General features: G+C 39.0%; 3 protein-coding genes and 2 non-coding genes across 11 annotated transcripts; 4 read left to right on the top strand and 1 right to left on the bottom strand.

The window, feature by feature from the left end:
* Positions 1 to 2,087: 2,087 nt before the first annotated feature.
* On the top strand, positions 2,088 to 5,309 carry LOC104445611. 4 transcript variants are annotated; one of them, XR_005550733.1, is made up of 7 exons: positions 2,088 to 2,290; positions 2,979 to 3,298; positions 3,435 to 3,599; positions 3,825 to 3,932; positions 4,079 to 4,224; positions 4,329 to 4,433; positions 4,938 to 5,309. XR_005550733.1 is itself a non-coding variant. In XM_039311804.1 (6 exons), exons 1-5 carry the CDS (start codon positions 2,226 to 2,228, stop codon positions 4,192 to 4,194), a joined length of 774 nt encoding a protein of 257 aa, XP_039167738.1. In that variant the 5' UTR covers positions 2,088 to 2,225; the 3' UTR covers positions 4,195 to 4,224; positions 4,329 to 4,577. The 4 variants fall into 4 exon arrangements, 1 of the variants encoding a protein (XP_039167738.1); XR_005550734.1 differs by having other exon boundaries at positions 2,089 to 2,290; positions 2,966 to 3,298; XR_005550735.1 differs by having other exon boundaries at positions 2,089 to 2,290; positions 2,872 to 3,298.
* Positions 5,310 to 8,079: 2,770 nt separating this feature from the next.
* LOC120294184 lies at positions 8,080 to 8,171 on the top strand. The gene has a single exon (XR_005551675.1). It is a non-coding gene; the product is annotated as a small nucleolar RNA SNORD96 family (small nucleolar RNA).
* A 4,388-nt stretch (positions 8,172 to 12,559) lies between these two features.
* LOC104445614 (heterogeneous nuclear ribonucleoprotein 1) lies at positions 12,560 to 17,145 on the top strand. The gene is made up of 4 exons (XM_010059519.3): positions 12,560 to 13,029; positions 13,318 to 13,540; positions 14,433 to 15,600; positions 16,592 to 17,145. The coding sequence occupies exons 2-4, from the start codon at positions 13,319 to 13,321 to the stop codon at positions 16,603 to 16,605; spliced, it is 1,404 nt and encodes a 467-aa protein (XP_010057821.1). The 5' UTR covers positions 12,560 to 13,029; position 13,318; the 3' UTR covers positions 16,606 to 17,145.
* A 3,891-nt stretch (positions 17,146 to 21,036) lies between these two features.
* Positions 21,037 to 24,223, bottom strand: LOC104445615 (ras-related protein RABA5a). 4 transcript variants are annotated; one of them, XM_010059523.3, is made up of 4 exons: positions 23,999 to 24,223; positions 23,803 to 23,918; positions 22,187 to 22,607; positions 21,037 to 21,742 (listed from the first exon to the last, which is right to left on the bottom strand). In XM_010059523.3, exons 3-4 carry the CDS (start codon positions 22,524 to 22,526, stop codon positions 21,405 to 21,407), a joined length of 678 nt encoding a protein of 225 aa, XP_010057825.2. In that variant the 5' UTR covers positions 22,527 to 22,607; positions 23,803 to 23,918; positions 23,999 to 24,223; the 3' UTR covers positions 21,037 to 21,404. The 4 variants fall into 4 exon arrangements, with proteins under 4 accessions (XP_010057825.2, XP_039168118.1, XP_010057822.2 ...); XM_039312184.1 differs by having other exon boundaries at positions 23,810 to 23,918; XM_010059520.3 differs by lacking the exon at positions 23,803 to 23,918.
* A 1,083-nt stretch (positions 24,224 to 25,306) lies between these two features.
* On the top strand, positions 25,307 to 25,387 carry TRNAL-CAG. Its single transcript has one exon. It is a non-coding gene; the product is annotated as a tRNA-Leu (tRNA).
* The last annotated feature ends 782 nt before the right edge of the window (positions 25,388 to 26,169 follow it).

The raw sequence follows: 26,169 nt of genomic DNA, 5'->3' as shown, positions 1-26,169 counted from the left end.
TTTGAACTTTTTATCATTTATAATTTTACGTTACTATGTATTCATCTTTTGAATTATTGTTTTTGGCATATTAGGATTTTCGTTGTTCATTTTCTACTTTAAATCGTTTTGTTACTCATTTCTCATATGATTTTGCCATAAAAAAAATGAACTAAAAAATAAAACAAGTTCTCAAATAAACTCTGGAATTGGATTAGAAAAACAGGGCAGGTTCCAAAATCAATTCCAAGCAAACAAAGCAAGTTCCAAGGTCCAAAAACTGAGAATTGATTATAATAGGGTAGGTTCTAGGTTTCAACTCCGGAACCCACCCCTACTAATGATCACCACGACCCTTTTTTCCTTTGACTTGAAAAGGTCTGAATTGTATTTGATTAGTGATGGGCATGGTTTCCTCTTGTAAAATTGAGCTCGGTCAAAGGTTGACTCTTCTTTGTATGAGAGTTCTATCCAAGAAAGTCTTCGAGAAGTTTGCGCTCGCGGGCGAGCTAATTGCAATTCATGACAAGGCAACAAATTGAACTTGTATATTCTTTGCAACTTGGCATAGATTTAAGTCCGTGGAGATGAGCTTTCATAAATTAGATTTTATATCATATCAATTAATGGACTCGAAAAGGACATCGGCGTAGAACAATCCTATCCTCATCAATCGAATAGAAAAAAAGGGTGCGTGGAACATCACGCGTGAAACTTCGACTCTGAAGCGACAGTGACCTACCTAATGCAGCTGATTTTGTAGACATATTGAATGATCTAATCGCACAAGAACATCCACCAAGTAAAATTTTATGGATTGAAACTGGAGAAAACGAAGTGCTAGCTAGAACTCATCACTAGAAGATATGGTTGAAATTGGGCTGAAATGTTAAGAGGGAGAGAGGAAAAAGCAGGCCCTCTCATCAATTAGTTATGACCATTGAGTAGAGTATTTAGTTATGACCATTGAGTAGAGTACTAAAGGTAATTATTGGCGGCCCAGATCAATTCCTTGGATCGGGCCTAACTTGTTGTCCAGAGCCACTCATCAATTAAAAAAACTTAAACTTTGAGATTGGTCAGACCACGCTCAAAGTTAGCAAGAATGGGATTTATAACTAGACGCCCATGTCGATGCAAATTTGTCTTTGGGCCATAGGCAGGCCTGGCCAGGCTCATGGGCCTCTAGCCCATGATTGGCCTAACTATGAGCTCCCATGTCGAGCCATACGATGGATACATCTCTTTGTGCTACAATTAAACAAACAAAAAAAAAAAAAAATTGTGGTTTGAATGAATTGATTTCTATATGTTATATGTAATCAATCAATTGGAAATTGATACCGGCATATACCTTGCAAGTGATCAATGGCACTCATATATATCAAGACTTCATAAAATTGACAAAAACCCAAACTAATTCAATCTATCTAGTCCAATGTATGATGCACCAAAAAAAGGAAATCTTTCACATCATGATGATACTATTCATGAGAGAAATATACCTAACTTGATTGGTTATATCAAATATTGGGATTTGTACATGTCTCTAATTGGAATTGCTTATAACTAGGTTATGGGTTCAATTCGAAACCTTCCAAGGATGGGGGAACCACAAGTTGTGCCGACAACAGGTCAAATTATTTGCCTTCATTACTATCAAAGTCAGGGTGAGAATGTTGGTATTCAAATATATTTTCATCTCATCGCAAGTTGCTTATGTTTAGACCGATACATAAATAAATTAGTCTCATATAACCATAGAGTAGATTTGACGGACCTCAAAATCAATAGCCAAAATTGACGGCATCATGCCTTCAAGAAGATCTAGAGACATCATTTTGCGGAGGAGACCACTCAGTCAGGTCCAATCCTTCTCACGTTTCGGATCGAGAGTCACAAAAACCACTAGTTAAAAAAAAAGGAATAATCCATTTTTATAATAATAATAATAATAAAATTCTTAACATTAAAACCAAAGTAATTTAAAAAAAAAAAATCTCAAAGACTGAGCAAATACGTGTCGATGACCAATTCGTCAGTTGCCGCGAAACCCGAAACGCTCCTTTTCAAGTTTCGGCCCCTGTTCTTTAAAGGCGTGAACTTTCGCATGAAAAAGGAAAGAAAAAACCAGCCTTCACTCTGCCATCCGCCATCCGCCATCATCATCATCACCATCACCTCCGCCATCGCCATCGCCGTTCGCGTCTCTCTCGGTTCGAAATTCGAATTGGGTTCGCTCTTCCATGGTAAACGTGCACGACCCAGATGAATCTTGCGGCTCGATCCCCTCCCTCGCCCCGGAATCGCGGTAAAATCCCTGTAAAAATTCGATCTTTTTGCCGATTCTTGTGGTGTTGGTTTGCTACGGCATTCCGTCGGTCGCGATCCCGGCGTTGGGTGTTGGGTCGGCGGGCGTTCCCACCTCTGGGGACGTCGATTTGGGTGTTCTGTCTGCTGGTCCGAGCTTTGTGGGGAGCGATTTCGGGCGAGAAATGGAAATGGTTTGGGTTGGCATTTGCGGGAATTTGTCGTTTTCCGTTGATTGCTCCTCCTGATTGTCGCTTTGCTTCTGTGGGAGCATCAGTGACTTCGAAACAGCTGCGTCCAGTGACAAGCTGTCGTTTTTATTTTTAGTTCTCGTGAATCAGCTTTGTATGTATGTGGGTTTGATTCTAATTTGCAAGCTGAATTGTGCTTATGTATGGATGGGAATTGGGTCTGTACTACTTTGGTGTTTTTGGTTTTCGGTCGAGGTTTAGATGCTGTGATGCGTGGGTAGTGAGTGTTTTTGTGTGTGTTGGGGTAGGGGGCATTACCATTTGATCAACTTGCTTCTGGGTCGTGTTGTTGCTCATAATGACATGTGTCTTCTCTTCATACCGTGAGTAGATCTTAGCCAAATGTAGAGGAGTAATTACGGAGCGTGGGACGTGAGTCGTGTGAATGATAGGCATGGCTATGGAAGATTTAACAGAGAGATTAGCTACTTTGCATAGAACGCGAAGGGAACAAGAGAGAGAACGGCGCCGGATGCGTGATAGGCAAAGGAGACAGTCTATGACTCATGAACAGAAGGAGAAGCATCTTGCTAGACGCCGCAGGAATTATCAGCTCCGGAGGGAGAGAAAAAATCAGGGATCGGATCATCAATCTGGCCAAACGGATACAGCTATTGAACATGGAAATACCGGAAGAAACGATAGACAGATGGATCATTCTGTTTCGCAATTTACTGCGCAATATGATCGTGCTGATCCTGCAGGATTTAATCAAGTTCTTCAAAACATCAGTGCTGAAAGCTTGAGGTCCAACGGTGGTGTGTACTTTTCTGTTCACCAATAGATTTCACCATGTATAGCTGCTGTGAATAGGTTATTAGTCGTGGTTAATCCTGCTAAAGTACTAGTATTTGTCCTGGATTGTTACAACTATTTCTTGATTCACTTTTGCAGGCACAGAGTCTCTTACTTATGATTTAGCTAAAATTCAGAAAAGGTTGCGTCTAATTCACGTTAAGCATTTTGCACGATCCTTAAAGCGTCCCTTGGGTGAGCTTACTAGCAGTAATATCCCTATTGTAGCAAATCTCATCCTGAAAGGAACTACAGAGGCTAATTGTAAGTTAATTATGTTAATTCTTTTTCTAGTCTGGCTGTTTTTCTGATAGGTATGCCAAGTAGAGTTTGTGACAAATTTTAGAGATGTCATATAAGTTGCTCTTTAGGATGCTGCAGCTGTGGTGCTAGTCTGTATAGTTCTAGAGATGACAATTATGAGTCTTGTGATAAATTCTAGAAATGGAAGCTGTAAGTTTTTGTTTGATATCTTGGCATTTGTTTCAGGTAAATCAACGACAGGAGTACGTCTAAATCGTCTCAAACGGCTCGCTCGGACAGCTAATTCTGCGCCAAATGAAGCTTCTGAGAAGAACCACCATGATGAAACACAAGGTGCATACACATACATGTACTCTCAGCTAATGCATAATCTACAATCCTATAGCTTCACCCATGTGGACGTTTATACTTTGGAAAGTGGGAAATAAGAATAATCAGTATTTCATGTGGCTTAACTTTTTTCCATGCATGTGGTACAGGGCAACAGAAGCCAGAAGTTGGAGAGGTTCAGCCAAATGGGGATAAAATGACAAAAATGTCAAGTGACAATGTTGCAATTGAAGATAAAAACTGCTCAGATGGAAATCATGAATGACTCGACTTTGAGTCATACCATGTTCTAATGGTAATTATGTGCAGCCAATTCTCTTCCAACCTTCATTTGGAGTTGTTGACTACTGTTTTAGCTTGATCCGGTATGAGCAAGTTCTTTCTGAATTTTTGTTGCAGGATTGATAATCGAGGGGAGTTTCTTGGCCAGAAAAGATGAATTAGTTGATTTTCTGTTCTGCTTGATTCTTCTATGGAAGTGGTGGAAGCTAGAGAGTAGTTATTGTAAGTTTTCTGTATTGCAACTATTCTTAGGATAGGACTTGAGTGTAGTGAATATAACCAAAACAAGATCCTGGGTTATTAAAAAATTGGCACTTGAAGTTAGTAAATTCTAACAATTGTTGAATTATCAAGTCCTTATCCTGCCCTTTTGTTCCGAAGTATTTGATGTCTATTATAATCATTCACATGAGGTTAGTCGGCATGTGATGTTGGTGTTCTGTGCACTTTGTTCCTAGAGATGATACATTGAAATTTTGTAGTCATTCATCACTTCTGCAAAATTTGAAACTGCATGTCCGATAATGACTTCTAGAAACTTTCACTGCTTGGCATCTATTTTTTGTTTTTTTTAATTCCTAACTTTGGTTTTAGAGGTTGCTGTCTGTCCAAGGTTCTGTCTTTATCAAGGCATCTGTTGATGCTGTCAGTTTCATTTCTTGTTATCTGACTCAAAATGCATTCGCGGAGCCCAGGCTCGTCCTAATCTTTTGTTCCCTTTTCCAGGACTTTTTATGGCAGGAATAATGCAAAACTTTGGATGATAGAACAGCCTGATGCTTACAGTGTTGGCCAAGTCTCTCCTTGACAAATAGGAATGCACAGTACTAGGAAAAACTGTTTAGGTAGCTTACTTCTATTCTTTCATTGGGTCAGGGCTACAGGTTATGGCTTTTCATATACTTCCTCTCTGAAATATCATTAGGAATATGCAATTGGGTCAGTTGAGAATGTGGATCATTCATGAGCTGTTCTTCTCATTTGAAAAGTTCAGAAGTTTTGCATTATTCCTGCTGACTTGAAAACGGCTTTGTTTCGGTTCAGATCGCCTTGGTCGTGAATTGCAGTATGATATACACGACTTGAATGATTACATTACATGCTCTCTCCTCCATTTTATACCGAGTCCAGGCTGCTGATTTGAGCTGTGAGAGTTGTAATATCTATGACCCCAAATGTTGTTTAGAGCCGACCGGTGTCTCCACCGGCCCACGCACAAAAAAATGTGGTGTTGAATCATTCTAAAAAACAAACCAAGGTTAGAATGTTTTTATCTCATAAAAAATTTTTCATGGTCCATTACCACAAATTTTAGTTGATATTAAAAAACAAACCAAAGGTTGGATCTCAATTTTTGGCTCGAATGTTTTTTATCTCATGAAAAATGCTAATTTACATAGGGTCTCAATTTTGATACCAAAAAAGCACAAATTTTAGTTGAGTGTTAATTTTGACCGAAACTTTTTCTATTTCATTAAAAAGCACGAACTTTGGGTAAGGGTCCACACCTTGTCTTTGTCAAGTAGTCGTCCGATGATGCCGTTAGAGAGAAATGTACAAATGAAATGTGTCGGATTGGTTGGGCTACAGTCAGGGTCCTAACATAACATTGGTACTTTTTATGAGACCAAACAAATTTGTGGCAGAATTGAAATCTAATCTAAAGTCAGTGGTTATGTATGAAACAAAAGAAATTCCAATCAAATTGACACTCGATGTGCTTTACTTGCAAAATATAGATCATCAAAGAAATTCTCAAAATGTTTTTCAGCTTTCTAATTTCACTAGAAAATGGATTTGCTATTACCATTGGGTAATAAAAATCCTAATTTGTACTCAGTTTGTTTTGCAGACAGAAAATGGGATATTTTTAAAGATATTTTGCAAAAAATCATTTTTAGAAAAATGACAATATATTTTGATGCTTGGCAAAAATTTAAAAATGAACTAAAAAATATTTATGTCATTTGGTCATATTTTTCCAAGGAAAACTACTAAAAAATTAATTTTTAATTGTTTTTCTTCATTTTTATTTTTTTTTCTCTTTTTCCATCTTCCTTGATTGTGGCCGACCATGGTATTGCCCAACGATTGACCATGGGTAAGGGACGAGGTTGCCCACCTCAGGCAAGGCTCCACCTCGCTAGATTTAGCAAGGTTGAGCTCTAGCGAGGTTGAGCTTCAAGCTCATCACCACCTCCTCAAGCTTACGGCAATTGACCAAGCCTTGAGCTCAGCAATCTGGTGAGCACGAGCTTGTTGGAATTTAGTGAGCTTGAGTATTGTCAATCATTTCATAAGGAGAAAAAAAGAAATAGAAAATTAAAAATCAATTTTTCAAAAAGATATTTTTATATGAACGAATGTTTCATTAACTAAGGTCTCAAGCCCAAGTCAAGAATTAGTGCACAACCCTTGTGAGCCTGGGCCCGAGGCACCAAGGCTTCAAGCCTGAGCTTGACGGACCTGCAGTAAGCTCCTAGGCTCGATCTCAAAGGACATTGGAAACTTGATCCCAAACGTTGGGGACCCAAGAACTACCATCAAGTTTTCTATGATTAAGCGTAGAGTAGAGTTTTGGGTTTAACTAAATCTAGTAGTATTTTTGGAAAATAATTTATGATTTTTTAAAGAGAATATCAATTTCTAAGTCAACCAAACGCCCCGCAAAACAAATGGGGCTTAAAAAGGAGAAACAAATCAGCGTTGAGAGGAAAAAAACACACCAAAAGCAAAATAATATATAAATTCACGGAGAAACCGCCCCTTTCTAGCCGCCCGATCTCTTCCCCATCCGACGGCTCAGATCCAAGCTCGTACCTCTATATATACCCACCATAAACCCTTCCCTTTCTCCAGATCCTCCTCCATCTCTAGGGTTTTGCAGAACCACCGCAACCTTCTCGTCCGCCGCCGATCCTCCTCGAGATCTCCAGGTTCCGCCCTTCGCTTTCGATTCAATCGAATCGACGGGGGACTTCTGCGAGGAAGTCCTCGGCTTTCCCACATACCGGAGCAAACGGATCCCCGTGTTTGCAGATTCCGGAAGCCAACGTCGCAGATCGATGCCCGCCTGGGCGTCGACGGTCCTCCCTCCGGGGAGCGCTCCTCCGCCGGGCGGCGCGTCTCATATTCCATTGCCTTCTGTAGCGGCGTCGCCGCCTTTACCTCTGTGGACTGGCCATGAGACGTACATTCATCCATCGATATAGTCGAAAGTTTCGGTTTTTCATGTCATGATTTCTTCGATTGGTTTCGTGAATTCAGATTCGGTTTGCTAATTTCGAGGGTGCTGAATGCCTGAATGCGTTTTCCATATCAGATTGATGCATCGATAGTCAAAAGTTTCCGTTTTTATCTGTCTAGAGTTTCTCTTTTGGTTGAAATCCCGATTGGGTTTGCTAAATTTCGAGCGTGCTGGATGCCCGGATGCGTTTTTAAGCGTGGTATATGAAAGTTAGGGTTTTTTCTTCGAGGTTGCTAAGAAGTCGATTAGTTTTTGCATTTTTTTCATTTGGGTTTTGAAGTTTTTGTGAATTTACGTGACGGGGGATTCAACTCAAACGTCCCTTGCTGCTGCTGTTGGGGCAAGCTATTTCTCGTGCTTGCATAGTCCATAAGCGAACGTCACAGACGAAAGCCTGCCGGCGTTGATGGAGCTCCCCGGCCCTCCTCTTGGGGGGAGGGGGAGCTTCTCCGCGGGCAGGTGGTCTCATATTCCATCGCCTTGTGGAGCAGCATCGCTGCCTTTACCTCTTGGGACTGGCCATGAGACATACATTCTTTCGCCATCTCGAATGGTGGCTGTCTTTCTTTGAAAAATATTGTTCTTTTTTCGTTTGAATTGAGGTTTTGGATAGATGGTGTCTGGCCTGTGATGAGATCAGTTGAAAAAATACCATCTTTCGGGACTGAATGGCTTGTCAAAGCCTTGCTGTCATTCCGCAAATTCTGAGGCCTTTCTGATGATTGATATAGGATTGATTCTGAGTTCTTTTGATGACTCTAGCTTTGCCTGCATTGAAGTTTGCTTTTGAAGTCATTTGAGAGTGGAGAGTTTGCTCTATGCCATTTGATTTTATATTTGCATGAGCTTGAGGAGTTAGGAAATTGCTGTTTCCGAGTACCCTGTTTGTAATGAATGTTTTTCCTTCCCACAAGTAACTAAAGGGTTGTTGGGAATTCTATTAATTAAGCGATTGGAGTGAATTAGTATTTATCATAAGCTATATTTAGATACACGAAAACGAAAGCTCATTTTAGATTATATACTTATCATTTAATATTATGGACAAATTTCGTCAATCCTAAAATTGGAAACTTACTCATTGACATAAGTTTTTTTATTTTTGGAATCTAGAAGCGACTGAATTCTCTCAGCTTCTAAATTCTAATTTCTACCGTGGAACCATGTACATCCTTACTAGTCCCTGGTTGTCTTGATTTGGTTATAATAAGAAGAGTAGACACCTCCAATTTGGCACGGTTAGCCTTTTGTCAAGCTCTGCTGGCCCATTAAGTTCTACGTTCTAATTTCTACCGTTGACCCGTCTTGCTTTGTTTATAATAGAAAAAATGGACACCTCCAACTTGGCACAGTTGGGCTTTTGTCAAGCTCTGCTGGCCCATTGGTGCCTATTCCATCGCTTTGTAAGGACAGGTAGCAACGTGAGAAAATGAATAATTAAAAGGTGCCCACAAAGAACTTGGGAAGGAAAGAGGAAAGAAGGAAAGTATAAGACAGATATGTAGCTATTTTCAGAGATTCGAACTTCTAGCTTGACCGAAAACACAGAAAGACAAGACGGATAAATAGGGTGAGAGCCGTAAGCTCCCAGTCAAGGTGCTATCTTTGGTGTACCACTACCTCCGAAGCAACTACGGCTTGGTTGCTTGGCTTCATTGAGAAGCATTCCGGGCTCTTGGAAAGACTTTCCGAATTGAGGTCGAGTCCGGTGGTGACAATGAGACCGTGCCCAATTTGCAAGTCCACAAGTTGGACGGGCCACTTGAGAAGATGCCAAGCCAAACATGACACGGAAATGGTCTGGGGAGCTCTTCAAGGAATTGACTCGCATCGGAAACCTGTCCAATTAGGACGAGTCAAGAAAAACACAGCGAACTTACACCTTGTTATCTTGTTGCTAGACGACTCTGGTTTCGTGTAAAATACCTAGATTGTATAGTGTTGACGAACCTAAGAGACTGGAAGTTCGTGTACAAAAGTAACGTTCGAGTCTCATTGACATACTTGATAATGGACGACCCAAAATACATAGAAAGAATTAGGGAAGACAACATCGACGCTTTGAAGTAGCGGAAGAATAGCGCTTCGCATTTGCCGATGTTTTCCACCACGTATTTTGGTGGATTGCTAGGTGAATCTTGAGTGCCGAACAAAAAATCTCGGATGACTATTGCGGTCAAGATTGGATTTCGTGAGGATTGTCTCTAGCCGAACGTGTCCAACACCACGAATTATCCAACTATAGCACTTTACCATCCGAATCATGATGAGGGCGATGGCACTCAAGTCATTGAACTAACGCAATGTGGCTTTGGTGTAATTTGTTTACAATTAAATCGGTGTACTATTTTTCATTTTAAGTAGCGCGTGTATTTTTATATACACCACATGCGCCTAAAGATGTACTTGTATTCCATTCGTCTTTCATCTAAAGAGGTTTGTGTGGTGTATAATCTAAATTAGATTTGCAAAGTTCATTTGAAGATTTCTTCCTCATAAAAAAAAGGAACGGACGTTCCATTGCCACCTGGTACAAAGCGGCCAACGCCCACTTTTCATCGAAAACAAAATTGAAAAATTCCACAACCATTTCCTACAAGTAGAGTACCTGAGGGAGACATGATTATCAGCTATCTTCTAAAATAATATTTAACAAGTTTGATGAGTTCTTACACAGCACTCAAACGATAGAACGACATATGCCTGAGTTGGGTAATCAATCCACATATGATTCAATGAATGGGATGAGACATCTACAGCAGCACAAAAAAGCATCACTGCCATCAAGTGGAGCATGTATGATCTCTTTGTTAATTTACATTAAATTATATTAATATCATAAACAATCATAAACTGGAAAACTTGCAACAAATGAAGAGTAAAATTCCATATTGATATACCCATCAACTGTTGTATATCATCCAACTCAACAGTTTGACGGAAAAATAAATAGAGAGTAAATTTACTATATGAATACCGGTTTTAGGATTTTTTTATGATAAAAAAAATAAATTGTGATGAATCTGTCATATGTGTGTCAATTTAGAATTTTTCATAATATTAAATATTTCTTTTTAAATCTTCTTTTCATAGTGAAAACATTCCTAGGCCAGACGTACCCTACTTTGGCCCGGGCACAAACCTTTAACCGCCCTATTTAGAACATTTTTTTTAAGTCATCTATCAACTCCAAACCTAATCACAAAAAAAAAAAAAAAAAAAAAAAAAAAGTGGGTGATCCTATTGACTTTTTACATCCGTGAATGTGCCAGCTTGTGAAAAAAATTTCCGCCAAAAGGATAAAAAAAGTAGCTAGACTTGTTGGGAGAAGAATTTCCACAAGATCACTTTGTTTGATGCCTAATCAAAGGCAACCCCAATAGATTCCTCTCCTCTCTATAATCAAAAGGTACTAAGTCATGACCATGTCCAGCCCCTAACGTCGTGCATGTGGCTTGTGTCTCAGATCATGTAATCTTTGATGGCATGTCACAAGCAATCCCCTCTGTCTTTCACACATCTCCCACTTTATTCTCCTATTTTTATATTCCAAAATTCACATGGAAGGAAAAAGAAAATTTAAAATAAAGAAGCCAAAAGGATTAAGGAGATGATTAGATCAATTTCTGGTCTTTTTCCATCTAATCGTGCTAATTCTAGACCTTGCAATCAAACTGCAAACATTCTGGATTACACCACTAATTTTGGATTGACTTGCTAATAAAGCAAGTCATAATGCAAACAAATGTTACGTCCTTTGCCTCTAAAGGAAGTAATCACCCATGATGCATCGTCAAACGTACTAGGAAGTTGCGGTACCGTTATATATTTATGTATCTATAATTTATTTGAGAAATTAAATCACTTTATTCTACTTGAAAATAAATAATTATGCTGAAATTTCCTGTTAAGTGGATCTCAAGGGAGGGAGGGAGAAGGAGCGAGGAGTGGAAGATGGGGTTGCATTATTTGTTTGGATGGTGCATTATTTGTTTGGATAATCATCCAATTTTTCTTTTAATTGGGTAATGACCCTGTGACTGTCGATATATTATATTACATAAAGGATAAATAATTGCAAAGGAATCCCTTTTAGGTGGTGGCAAGCCACATTTAAAATTAGTTTAACCTTTGAAGAATAATGAGTTGGCAACCACCCTTTTCTTGTAGAGAAGTCAATTTTAACCAAGAATAGTTCTTTGGTGGGAATAAGTGTACATGATTTTGATCCCTCGAATTCACTTTGCATCTTGTTTCACCAACTTGTAATAACCTGTTAATTATATTTCACCTTTCTCTCCCTAGTAACAAATTAATCATAAAACAACCAGTAGTCTAAATGCCAAGATGGAAGAAAAAGAGTCGTGTCCAAACTTGTAAAAAAAAAAAAAAAAAAAACAAGAAGATGAAAACCCATTAGAGCATAATTGAAATGAACAAATTTGATCAAGCCGATTGCTCAACAACATTCTCCAAGTACATATTCATAATTAACTATTTAAATTTACGGCTCAAAAAAGATAAATGCATTTCAACCCGATCATTACGGTGTAATGTTCGCACATCAATTGATTTCATCCATTTATTCTTTTTATCTCTAAGAAAAATATCTAATCTGGTCCGTCGTCAACTCACTGCACCACTTGCAAGTTGATTGAAATTGCCCTGGCATAACCGAGGTGACTTTTATATTAATTTTGTACTTATCACAAAAGCGGCATCATTATTCCTTTTCCCCACTATATAAAAAAGAGATTCTAAAAAATTATGACGTCAGCATCTCCCTCATTCTCTCTTCTTGTAACTTTCTCACACAACAGGACAGCAATGGCAACTCTACCCCTCTGCCTACCCCCCCGGGTCCCTTTCAACATTATATTTTTGGTATTATACATATATATTATTTTCCCAAAAATTGGCAAAATCCATTGCTCTCTTACAGACCTCCTTCCTCTCTCTCCCCCATTTGGATTCAAGAAGAGAAAAAGAATTAAACGACTCAAACATTATACAGAAAAAAAAAAAACATAATCTAATTAAAATAAATTAATTTCATTAATCTTGGGCTGGTATAAATTGAATCCAAAAAGCCGCTGCTCCCCCAAACACAAAAAGAAGGAGAGGAAAAAAAAAAAAAAAAGGAAAAAAGAGAGAAAAAGAGGGCCTCTCGCCCTCTCTTTTCTTTATCATTCCTCCTCTTCTCAGATCTTCCCATTTCTCGTGATCCCTCCTCCGATTCAATTCGATCTCGATTCCATCTCGCGGAGGAGAGAAAACCCATCTCGCCCGTATCCGTTTTCGCCCCAACTTTCGCCGTTGATTAGCTGGGCGAGGACTGAGATTTTCTTGGTTTTTTTGGCCGTTTCTTGAATGTTTGAGCTGATTCCGTGCTGAATTCCGATTCTTTCCGACGTGGGGATTCGGGAATTCCGGGTTGTTCCAGATCGGCAATCGATCGGCGAACGATCCGATGATCCGGGATTGAAATTTTTTCCATAGGACGTGAGGCCGTGTTCATCATCCGAAACCAGAAGCATTTCCGGGTCCTGTTGGTAGAAGCTCTGAGGGAAGGTGAGCCTTGTCCCCGTGCAATCCGCATTACGATTTGTCGGGCCCGATTTGAATTGTCTGTTCGGGGTCGAATTCGGGGACTTGGGTAGGTTGGGAATCCGGGAAATTGGAGTCTTTTATTGATGCTGTGCCTTACTGTTTTATCGAGGGAAGGAATGGAGATTGCCTCGAGTGTTGTTCTCGCTTTTCGATCGGTTAGATGGTTGAGATTAGTAAGTGGGTGGGTAGGTTTTAGATTGGATAGCGGATTGATCGATGCGGTTTGTGGTGAAATGGGATTTTTTGCAGGATGGAAATGGATCACGGGAAGCTGTTCGTCGGTGGGATTTCGTGGGACACGAATGAGGACCGCCTGAGGGATTATTTCCAAAACTTCGGTGAAGTAGTAGAAGCTGTGATTATGAGAGACCGAGCTACTGGGCGGGCCCGTGGTTTCGGTTTCGTCGTCTTCGCCGATCCTGCTGTGGCGGAAAGAGTTGTTATGGAAAAGCATGTGATTGACGGTAGAACTGTAAGTTTCGTTCTTTCTAACACGCTTGGTTTTTTTTTTCTCCTTGCTGAAAATTGCATTTTCAGCAGAAGTGCATTTAGTTTATCCATACTATACCTGTGAACACTGAACAGGTGAAATGTATGAGATGTTTATCCTTTCACAAATGCAACGCTGCTTATGTCAGATGCATTATAATATGATATTTGCTAAAAGGGTTTCATATGTGCATCTATGTGCCCAGTATAAATCTTTTTAAGATAACAGCACCAAAATTCTATTCCATCGGTGGGTGAGTTCTCATTGCTATATGTCGGATTTCAGCTAATTTCCATGTTCAGCGTGAACATTCCAAAGGGATGCACCTGAGATTGGTGTTGGCAAATAAAGAACTTACTAAAGCAGATTGTAATTTAGCCATTTTCTACTAAGCATGCATCTTTTGCGGATTGGTGAAAATAAACAAGAGTGCAAATGTGATAGCAACTAGTGTGCATGTGCAGAGGAGAATGTATGGCAATTTGTTATGCATTAGAAGGATCTCAATTATTTCTGCATTGTGATCAGCAGCTGTTTCATGATTATTGCCTTTACATTGGTCCTTTCCTTTTTAAATTCATTTAACTTTATTGCTACAAACAAGTGAAAAGATATAGATGAGACAAATAGTTGACTATTTTTTCTTTTGATTCAGTGTGAGCCATCTAAATCTTAGTATAGCTCAAATATCAAGGGGCTCAAATGCCATTAACCATTGAGGAATGGTGAAGGTGTATGACTAATATATTGTTGAAGATACTCAATTTAGAGTTTGGAGGTCATAATTTTATTTCAGAGGACAATTTAATAGTTGAGTGTTGAATAATATGAAAAGCGTCGAATTCTTGTTGATTAGGTGCTTTAATGTGATCAGGTTGAGGCAAAAAAGGCTGTCCCAAGGGATGATCACAACATTCTCATCAGAAACAATAGAAGCATCAGCTCACCTGGTCCTACCCGGACAAAGAAAATTTTCGTTGGAGGTTTGCCGTCAACAATCACAGAGAGTGACTTTAAGAAATACTTTGATCAGTTCGGGATAATAACTGATGTTGTGGTGATGTATGACCACAACACCCAGAGGCCCAGAGGATTTGGATTTATTACTTATGATTCAGAAGACGCTGTGGATAGAGTCCTGTACAAGACATTCCATGAACTGAAAGGTAAAATGGTGGAGGTAAAGCGAGCAGTCCCGAAAGAATTATCTCCTGGGCCAAGTCGAAGCCCAATAGGGAACTATAACCATAGTATGAGTAGGGTCAGTGGCTTCAATGGTTATGCTCAGGGATATGGTCCAAACTCTGTTGGAGATTTTGGAGCCAGAATGGATGGGAGACTTAGTCCAGTGACAACTGGTCTGGGTGGAGTTCCTCCTTTCACTCCTCCTTATCCAAAGGGATTGAATAACGAGCCAGGTTTTAACCCAAGCTTTGGGGCAAATGCAAACATACTTTCGAACCTCGGTTATGGGAAGATGTATAATTCTTTCTACAATGGGACAAGCAGGTACAACTCTGGGAACCATGGAGCAAGTGGTTCCATCTTGAGCCCTGCAGGGGGGAGTTTATGGGGCAACAGCAGTCTCAGTTATTCTTCAAGCAATGCAACTACCAACAATCTTATGGGATCTGGAAGTGAAAATGCGGGATTGGGCTCTTATAATAATGCAGGAACAATTTGGGGTTCCAATTCCACACAAGTTAGAAGAAATGGTTCTACCTTAAGTGGAGAAAACTATAGCCTTGGCAGTATGGATGGTAGTTATATTTCAGGAGCTGGAGGATATGGAAGAAACAGCGGAGTGGTTGGAGCTGGACAAGCTTTGTCATATCCTGCAACAAGTGTTGGCCGCACTGGCACTCCAGATCTTTATGGAAGTAGTTCACTTTATGGAGATCTCACTTGGCAATCACCACCTCCAGAACCAGAAACATCTGGACCATTTAGCTATGGACTTGGAAATGCAACATCAGATGTTATGACCAAAAGCTCTGCTGGTTATGTTGGTTATGGGGTTACTAATAGACAATCGACTAGAGGTGCGATTTTTGATGATACATACTCTTAATTGTTGACATTGCATAAGCTAGTTATACTTCTTCCCTTCTTCCTTAATTGCATCCTTTGTCAGGATCATTGGTAGTATAAGCAATGATATAGCAAGAACAAGGTTGATATAAGGAATATGTTGCAGCTTTTAGAAGACTGTAGGTTCTCTACTTTCGCTTTTTTTTACCTGGGATAGGAAAAGTTGCCCCATAGCCAGTAAACCGGCATTCCACATCATGCCTGCAAAATAAATTCAAGTTGATGGATTCATTTCTAGCCGATCGATACGTCTTGCATGAGAAAGGCCATCATAGCAGTTAAAGATTCGATGGCCATCATTCATGTTGTGAGTGTTTGATCTGGGATAGTCATCTTTGATTATGTTTCACTGATTAGCATTTCTGCTCAGAAATTGGTAAGCATTGATCTATTTGAGTACATTGATCATATATTGAGAAGCATATTCTTCCCATGACAAAATAACAGTCATTCCACTACCCTCAAATAGAAAAGAAGAATAATTTCTCATGCCTAATACAGATTGTTGCAGAACATTGGCAGTAGGTTTCTTGTGGTTTTTAAACCTTTGGTAAAACAAAATTTTCCATTCAATACTTTGTTAGCATGTCTGGTGGTACAATGAATTGATCCTTCTCTCCCCATTCTGTGCCTCGACGATCATTGGCATTCCTGCTCATATTTTGGTGGCAGCTCAAGGATTGAAAGAATGGGATCACTGACTTCTTCCTCTTAAATTTGGCTCATCTTTATTCTCTTTGCAAAGTCAAAATTCGACTCACTGCAACAAGTGAGAGGATTTGATTTATCGTCTAAAGCTTTTGTGCCCTTGAAACGTTCACAAAAAAACTAATAAGTCTCCTTTTCCGATGTTATACTGTCAGCTGCATTCATATTTAAGAGAAAAGTTGATATCAAAATATTTAAATATTGTTATTGACACTTCTTTCTTTGTTTTTACAGGAATTGTTACCTAGTACATTATATAGACGTCAGAAAGTTACGGTAGGCAAATTGTATCTTTCGAAGCACTTGGAGTATTCTGTGTTTGTGTAATTTCCACATCAAGTTGTTTCTGTGAGTTCAAAGTACGTCTACAGATGATTGGTTTGCCCATCTACGAAAGCCTGTAAATCGACCAGATATAGTGGGAATCTTGTGCAAGGTTCAGGCTTTGAAATTTTTCACATAGGTTTTGCTTCGTGGAGTTTGATTGCAGTGAAAAACCATTGGTAGGGTGTTTCCAGAAATTTGTATCATGCTTTTCTGGTGATCCGGCAATACATAAGAAGGCTGACACTTTTTCTGTTCACATTTTTTCCTCTTTTCTTCCAAGTGTTCTTTACATTTTTTCTTTCTTCACTGTATTATTCAGCAACCATACTGCTTCTTGTGGTTAATACCCTCCCTGAGGCTTTTGTTTCAGAAAAATGTACACTGAGAGTTATGCTCAAGTTATTAGTTTGATATGGAATACTCTTGTGAAATCCCAAGAGATGATTACTGAATTCTGATCACATTCTGCCATAAGACAACTAATATAAATAAATTTTTCTGATGGGCCCAGGTTTTCATCTCTTGTCATGGTATGTGACTCTTGAATACTAAGTCATGCTGCTACTTGGCTTGCATGACTGCCGAGCAGATTTGTTGGTTGATCATATTGTTGGAGGGATCTTACTAGGGTTGGAACTGATTGATGAAACCTGATCCTACCTGTTGACTTTGTGCCTTGTTTTCTTCTTAATTACAGCTGGTTGGGCTACAAGACATTTGGTTGTTTCCCACTCTTCTAGATTTTCCACTTATTCTAATAAAGAAAAAGTTCTTGAATTGGTTCTTTATAGGGTGGGTAATCGGGAACCGAACTGAACTAGCCAATTCTAAATTGGTTCACATAGGGATCGACTTGCTTCCCGGATAAAAAAAAAATTTGGACTGGTTCAACTCTTGTTTGTTAGCCTCAAACCAATCTACAAATCGGATGATAACTTGTGCACATATATAAGAATTATTAGCTTTCATCTAAGATTACTTTGTACTCAGTAGCATTGCTTAACCAAAGGTTTTTGGGAATGTTGGGAGTGCACAACAGAGCCTGATATCTTTGCATGGGAAGATCACTCTCAAGGTTGATTTATTTTCACTCAAAAATTTTAAGTTAATAAATTATGGATAAATTTGGATATATTAATTGCTTCACGCGATATCAATTCTCTGATATGGAATTCTCTAACATAACTTGCATATGCATTTCAATACTCTCCATGTTTTCTTTTAATTAAAGTATCCTTCTACATCAACTTATTTCAATTTGAATCTCCAATGTCTACCTTCATCCCTGATCTTCTAAGGACTAAACCACAAAGACTACCATTGAGATCACGTTATTATGCCACAATGCTCACCGCCTAAAAAGCACTGGAATTTTTCTTTGAGACTTCATTTGTTTTGTGGAAAATGAATAGTTTAAAAAACATTTTCTTTAAAATGATGATTTGAATCTCTTATAAAAAATGAATGAACAAAAAATGTTTTCGTCATCCATGAAAATATCTAGATATAAATGGTCGTCGATTATAAAAATATTTCCTATTGACTAATTATACAAACAATATAAATGATCATTTTTACGAAAACATTTTCCAAGCCATTTATTTTTCGTGAAACCACTTAATGTTGAGATATTCACCAAATATCGGAGCAAATTGAGGGCCTATCAATCGGTGGAAAAAATAAAAGCTCGATTGGGAAAATTGCATTAGGAGTCAAAGTCCGAACTATTAACTCAACTCCACTCAAAAGTTTATGCCAATAAATTATGAGTAAATTAAGATATTTTAATTGCTCCATACCACACTAATTTCCAAATACGAGACTTCTCTCAATGGGGAAAATGATACAATCATAAACTTTGTATATAACTAATGCAAGGACGATGTATTGATAAATGACTTTACTCTTCTTTTTGACTATTCAAAGATGTGATAGTAAAACTAAAAATTAGGCACTGAAGTTTACTTTCAAAATTATTTATCATTTGCCAAACCTCGAGCACTTAATCGACATTGAAATCAAATACATCGATACACTATTGATTATGTGGAACCTACACAATTAGCTATCCCGATGGATGAGTCGGTTCATATAGAGCTCGAGTCCAAATACAAATTCGCTTTAGATAATCGAGTCTCCACAACATTGCGTGACGCGTTTTTCAGGGGATGTGCGTGGAAAAATTTGCACGTGAAACATATACGGCCTTCGGCCATCAGACGTGGCGTCCACGGATTGGCTGGATTTGACTCTTATCCAGAGAATCACCTTCGGAAAACAGGTTTTCCTAAAATTACACGCGGGCGCACACGTGGGCGGGGGCCACGTGTCATTCCCGCTTGCCTTTTATGGAAAAAAAAATTGTCGTTGAGGTCGGAGGTTTGTCTGTCGCGCGTGTGGTCCCCACTCCGACAGAAGACAGGGCCACGGAAGCTCCACGTGGGACGGCGCCGTCCACCGATTTCCTTTTCCCACCACGCTTGCACGGATTGTCGTGCTCGGATCATCCGGGCCGTTGGTTTAGAAAAAAAGGGAAAGGGAGGAGAATCGTACGATTGGGAAAATTACGAATTTAACTGGAAATTGTATTATCCCGATTTCAAGGGAAGTTTCGATAAAAATAAAAAAAATGAGCAACGTTTGCTGAAAGATATACTAGAAACCGATTTATTATTTACAACATTTGCTGATACTAAACATCAAAGGAATTATTGAAAATTAATATCCGCATTCAAAAAGTTACCGATCTTGCTATAAATATACTCATTATTATTGCTATGAATAGGGAAAGATAAGAATAAAGTTATTCTAGTATATTGCAATTTACCCATTGAGTTGAAAAGTTATTAAGAACGTGGGAATCTTAAGTACTAATTGATGAACTTTAAATTTACTTTTAGTTTCGAAAGTTGCCAAAAAAGAAGAGAAAATCTTTTAAATTTACTTACTATGATCCTTTGAAAAGATATTAGTTGGTATACGATTGTGAGTTATTTTGTGGCTTGGGGAAATTTTTAAAAAAAAATGTGGAAGATTCACTCATGACTTATAGAGAAGAATTTAAATTCGTGATATGAACTTACTAATAGTGTGAAAACTTAGCTTCAAACTTGCCTTTTGTTTACAGGGTTTGGGAATGAGTGTTTTCGAGGAACTTATTAGACATGGCTAATGAAGAAATACTCAATTTTTAAAGTATTGATTTTGCATATCATCATGCATTTGGTGTGTAAAAAAAATTAATATGTTTTTGTTTAATTACTAAACAAGTTGATAAAATCATTCATTTACAAGCCTACAAACAGTCTTTTGAAGCTTCTAACTAAGCTTTATGGTAAATTACCATAGATCTAGAAAAGTTACCAAGAGTTGATTAGAGAGGTCACTTCCGCAATACAGTAAATAAACCATGTAAAAAGATTTCTTCTTGTATCCTATTGAGATTTGCTTTGATCAATGAAAAATTACCACGTGGTCAGTACTTTTTTTCAATTAAAAAAAATTACAATATAATAAAGGAAGTAATTCCCCTCTAGGAATCTTTCATTTGAATATGGTAAAATATGCGATCAAATCACATTAGCTTTTACTTAAAGTAATCTCAAATGCTACATCAATCATCGTCGCGTGTCTTTTTCCAATAAACACGAAACAAGTCATTACATATATATATTTTTTTAACCATTAGTAGAGCTAAAAAAAGTCCGATATCAATTCCATCGGAAAAAGAAACATGAATAACTTTTCCCCATATGATAAGGCAGCTTGAAATCAGAAAAAAAAATCAATTTCCAAAGATGGTAGTAACTTTTTTCAAATAGCAAAAACAAAAGTTTGACCCCATATTTGTTGCATTAAAAAAAGATGGCTTGACCATTTTAGCAAATACTAAATTCTCAACATGACTTTTCATTTATTGCCCAATCTAATAGAGCAAATAGAAAAAAAGAAGAAAAAGATTGGCCAGTCCAATCCATCAATGTAAAGAAAAAGAAAAAGGTATGGGCAACATGGGGCAAGCAAGTACAAAAGCTTTTTCTGATTGGGGCCCCATGAGGGACCACGTTGTCACCAATCGAATTGAAAAAGAAGAAAGGAAGGGGAAGTGCCAATTCCATGTAGCTTTCGGCCAGTCCCCATCCAGAATGTCCTCCACATTCAAGTCCCCATCAGAAAAGATATAATTGACAGCCGCTTTGGACCACAAGAACCCCCAGAAAATCAAATAAATAATAATGATAATAACAGTATAATAATAATTATAAAAATAGTCTCTTTCTTTGGCTTCTGTCAGGGTGCCACATCGGGAAGCAACCTATGCAACAGCTTTGGCGTATTTAGAATCAGACTAATTTCTTTAAAGTTATATGATAGAATAGATCGGGAAAGGAAATAAAAAGTGTAAAATTAGATACATGCTGCACCTGAAGGGGGAAAAAACAAGGTGGAGAGGGAGTTTACATACATCAGTTTCTCCATCAAATTTTATAGATTCTTGGAAAGGATTCATGCCCTATACATTCTCTATTCCAGAGGCAATTTCCCAAAAAAATGCAGAAGAAGAGGTCAGTAATTTAATGAACGTGTTTCTTTCAAGAATTTGATACCTGGAGGAGAAGGAAATACCAGGAGCTCGACTCGCAAATAAATCCCTGAGAACAGGCACCGCAAAGATGGGAACGACTGTTTCCCAACCTCCTATGTTAATGTTATGGTTCATTCATGTCCCGCAACACCAAGATTTCTGAGGGGCCGTGGCTTCTGTGCTCTTGCCCTTTCCTTCTAGGACAACGGTCTTCCCGTTCCCTAACCATGCCAGGTCTTGCTTATTGAGTTCCTGGGACTGCACCACTTTCCGTTTCAGTACCCCGTATATTTCTTTAACCACGGTTCGGAATGCAGCAGCCACGTTCGAGGAATCGAGGGCCGATGTCTCCATGAAAAACAAGCCCTGTGCCTCCGCCAATGTCTTGCCTTCGGCAGCGCTCACCTCCCTCGCATCCTTTAGATCCGACTTGTTGCCAACCAGAACTGTTATCACGTTCATATCGGAATAAGCTGTTCATAGAAATGCTAGACATCAATGCTTAGCTCATTGTTTTTGCTTAAAGATCCAGGAAAAATCGTTTTCATCTGCCTAAACATAAGATAACTTCAAAACCAGGCATAGGTAGGAACTGCCGTCATTTATTAACGTCCATCAACTTGTTGTAGTTTATGTTCATTGTCACTAAATCGGTTCCATGCCTCCAAATTTTAAAAAATGATTTGAAGGTAGTGAATAGTGACTATAAGACCTGTTTGCCGACACCTCGGGGACAGGGCGATGCAGGAAACTTTCAGCAAACTTTCAGCAAGGACTAAAGACTATTAAGTTCTTAAATCCACTGGTTTTGTGAGGATACAAGTAATTACTTCAAAATCAAATCAACACGCCAATGGGCAAGGAAGAGAAGCAAGAAGAGCAAGATGCCAAGGTAAAGGGAGAAAAAAGGAACTTACTGTGAAGTTCATTAAGCCATCTACCGACGCTATCAAATGTCTGGCGCCTACTAATATCGTAGACAAGCAGCGCTCCAACTGCGCCTCTGTAGTATGCAGAGGTGACAGCCCTGAACCGCTCCTGACCTGCTGTATCCCAGATTTGTGCCTTAATCTCCTTGCCATCGATATTTAATTTTTGTGTTTGGAATTCCACTCCGATTGTGGACTTCGAATTAGGGTAAAACTCATCTCTGGCAAATCTTGCAAGCAAATTTGACTTCCCAACCGCTGAATCGCCAATTAAAACTATCTTGAATAAATAATCCTCAGCTTGTCCGTCCTCAGAATTCAAAGCCATCTTCCAACTGCCACGTTCTTAGGTTCTAGAGTGCCATATTGATGGAGTATACACTTCCAAGGCTGCAAATCTCACTTGATACTAATGTCACCAGATAAAACACAATATTATCAGTCACAAGGTGAGTCGATAAAAGAGTCAGAGCCCAACTGATTAAAGGCAAGTGTAAAGTAAACTTAGTAGGCAGGGCAGGAACATAGAAGGACAAGACATGAAGCAAAGAATCTTCAATGACTTCATGCAGTGAAGAAGAACTTTGAAAAAATTCAAATATTTCCTTTCTCTGGCAAGTTCTTCTCCAGCCTCAGCTTCCAAAGGGAAGGTCGGTAGAAGCAAGCATAAAGCTGTAAAGCTGCATCCTTTAATTAGAACCCTTTTGTTTGTTGTGAAAAAAAAAAACTATAAGATTACGGCCCAGGATACACTACACCCACTTCAATCCATCAATGGTACAGAGAATGACAGAAAGACGTTACCAGAGAACATCTGATTGGTAAACCGAATTACGGTTCCACATTTTACCAGGCATGCTTTAATGCCAAGATGATGTTCCTTGTAGAACTACAAGTTGTATTTTGCCAAACCAGTTTCTTTGATAATCTGAATGCGACAAGAGTTATACTGGTCACTAGCCCTACCATGTGTTCTCCATGACAGCAATTCATTTACCAGGTTCTGTCTTAATTTTTCCTAGTCTAAGCAGCAAGATGAATGATATAGCATAAAAAATGACTGGCAAGCTCACATTAGTACTGTATTGGTAAGCTCACATTAGTACTGTATTACATAAACTACAACAAAAACAGTCGAACCCTCATCACTCTTTCAAAGTTAGGCACCCTGATATTGTGACCACCATCCTCTATGTATCTGCAACCAACAGATATTTAACTCTAGCCCTAACTGCCTTACCCTCAACCCAGCCGAACAAGTTGAAAATTGTCGTTAATGCGAAATGGGTCCTCACCCAGTAGTTTTGTTTCCTTCCAGACCTTTTCAACGCGCACGTCAAAGGCCATAATCTATTCTATATACAATTCAATAAGCAATGCCATCATTGTCTATCAACCCTCCATTCCACCCCATCCCTTAGCTATTGATACCGCATTGCTATTCTGCGCTTTCTTGCGGATGATCTCGGCATTAAAGAGCCTTTGTTCTAACATCATACCCAACTCAAACCAACCTTGCCGAAAACCAAGCATGGGGAAGGTCAACTCTAACCCACAGTAACATTGACTTACAAACAGAAGCGAAATTCCTCCTTTTTCCGTACCTCTTACCGGCCCGAAATCGACACGCAGTTCGAAAACGCCAAAGGCTCGAACTTTCATCAAAGAGAATCCACAATTCGCGAGTTGAATACGCAACGATCCATCCGACGAACCAAAACTAAGCCCCAACACCCGATGGATAAGTTCTCTGCATCGAAATAACGACGCAAAAACCACAAATTGAAGCGCAAAACTCACGGATTTCAGCTTCCGGCACCCGGCATTGCGTTCTGCCCGAGCATTTCATCAAATCGCCGGCGGAAATTGGATTCTTCCCGAAGATCGACGACGACCCGAATCGGAAATGCAGCAGCGGAATCCGCCGCAATCGAAAAGCCGGTCACTTGCAGAGAAATTTCGATGAATTTCTCTGCAATGTCACGGGTAGGACTTGGATTCGCGCAGAGAGAGAGAGAGAGAGAGAGAGAGGAAGACGAAGATGAAGCGGGAGACGACGGGAGGAAGAGAGAAAATGGGCTTGAAATGGGCTCTGGCCCATGGTGTGATTCAATGGGCCTTGTGGGCCCAACTTTTGATGGGCTTTTTTCGGTTTCTCTTTTTAAGGAGTGAGATCCTTTAACTCTCAACGGTGTCTCCTACTTGGCAAATTATCTAAATGTGTATTGATCCATTCAAATAATAATAGCTATGGAAGATTGATTTACCAATGACATATCGAGAGAATGACGAAGGTACTAAATGACGTGGAGAATTCCCATTGTGTTATTTTCGCAACGGGAAGCATACTACTATTCTACATCAAACGTGTTGGTACTCCAATCCTACAGACACGATTGATTTACCAATGATTTACCAATTATCTAAATGTGTATTGATCCATTCAAATAATAATAGCTATGGAAGATTGATTTACTGATGATATATCAAGAGACTGATGAAGGTACCGAATGACGTGGAGAATTCCCATTGTGTTATTTTAGCCATGGGAAGCATATTACTATTCTACATTGAGCGTGTTAGTACTCCAATCCTACAGACATGATGTAATTGTCAATGGTGTAAAAGTCTATGCTCCTCGAGGCGGTCCTTTTCGAGAGAATGTGCAAATGCAAGCATTCAAAATGAGAAAGACACAAGCTTACCATATGAGCAAATTTTGAAAAAATTTCTTTTTATCACTCGTGTTTGGCAATTCCAATCAAGGGAGTTTGTCTGGAAAAGGTCTTAAAATACGTTTTCGAGTGCTTGGACAAGAAACGGCACTAATTTCTCATGTCAAGACTTGGCGCTTTGCAGGTCTAACAAGCAAAACAAGCTCTTGATGATGACCTGTGAGTTTCTTCTCCCCCATGAATGAATGACTTAACAAATAAACGATGGCAAAAATAGGGTTTGCCCTTGATTTAAGCGTTTTATCGATCGGAATGCAGACCAAACTCAAGCTTCTTTCGGCAACTCTACTTGCCCGAAGTAAACAGGGGGAGAGGACAGCTCATGATGTTTTAATACTATAGATAAAATTAGTAAACAGCTCTAGCCACAGTCGTCAAGATGGCCGAGTTGGTCTAAGGCGCCAGTTTCAGGTACTGGTCCGAAAGGGCATGGGTTCGAATCCCATTCTTGACAAAACCACCTTTTTTTTTTTTTTTTTTGGGTTTTTTAATGAAGTAATCATATTGATTCTTTCCATCCAATTGACGACAGAGCACGAGGGGTTTTTCTTTTTCTCCTTTTAGTTATTTGTGGAGTTCTTGCGGAGTCAAAATTGGTCGAGTTGGGCTTTGACTAGAAGTTAATGATGACCTCTCTTATGATAATTACAGCTCCAGAAGCCTATCAGACATCATTTGATGGCTTCTCAATCAAGTACTCATATTGATTCTTTCTATTAAATTGATGACAAAGCATGTGTTTTTTTTTTCTCTCTCTCTTTTGAATTATTTATGGACTTCTTGGGATTCAAATAAGTTGAGTCGATCTAATCTATAAGTCAATGATGACTTCTTTTATAATAATGATAGCTCCAAAAGCCTACCATGTACTTGATTTGATGCACCAATTCCAAATGAGTAGCTGATCAATTGAAGGGATACTACTCAAACCGAAGGTATATTTGTGCGTAAAGGTAAGTATAGTCTGGATGGGCACTTCCTACTTTTAAATCAAGAATCGCCCATTAAGAATTGATTTCGAAAAACTATAATTAGGAACCACCTAAAAATCGGACCATCAATCTAGTTTAATTATTGGATGGGTTCATGGAGCCGTTCCCATCGAGTTTCACACACTCAATGCAACAATTTCCAACAAGCCAAAGTAAAGCAAAAAATAAAGAACTTTCATATTCTTAAGTTTAAAATCAATAACAAGATTAGATTCATTTTAAAAGTTAAGAGTCGAGATTGTGA

Source organism: Eucalyptus grandis, chromosome 5, assembly GCF_016545825.1.
Source record: "Eucalyptus grandis isolate ANBG69807.140 chromosome 5, ASM1654582v1, whole genome shotgun sequence".
NCBI lineage: Eukaryota > Viridiplantae > Streptophyta > Magnoliopsida > Myrtales > Myrtaceae > Eucalyptus > Eucalyptus grandis.
Note: the sequence above shows the minus strand (reverse complement) of the source record. Positions and strands in the feature narration are given on the sequence as shown.

Coding starts and splice junctions, on each gene's coding strand:
- LOC104445611 (XM_039311804.1), top strand. CDS start 2,226: ATGGTAAACGTGCACGACCCAGATGAATCTTGCGGCTCGATCCCCTCC. Junction 2,291..2,978: donor TCCCTCGCCCCGGAATCGCG/GTAAAATCCCTG, acceptor TACTTTGCATAG/AACGCGAAGGGAACAAGAGA. Junction 3,299..3,434: donor AAGCTTGAGGTCCAACGGTG/GTGTGTACTTTT, acceptor TCACTTTTGCAG/GCACAGAGTCTCTTACTTAT.
- LOC104445614 (XM_010059519.3), top strand. CDS start 13,319: ATGGAAATGGATCACGGGAAGCTGTTCGTCGGTGGGATTTCGTGGGAC. Junction 13,541..14,432: donor ATGTGATTGACGGTAGAACT/GTAAGTTTCGTT, acceptor TAATGTGATCAG/GTTGAGGCAAAAAAGGCTGT.
- LOC104445615 (XM_010059523.3), bottom strand. CDS start 22,526: ATGGCTTTGAATTCTGAGGACGGACAAGCTGAGGATTATTTATTCAAG. Junction 21,743..22,186: donor ATGGCTTAATGAACTTCACA/GTAAGTTCCTTT, acceptor TTCTATGAACAG/CTTATTCCGATATGAACGTG.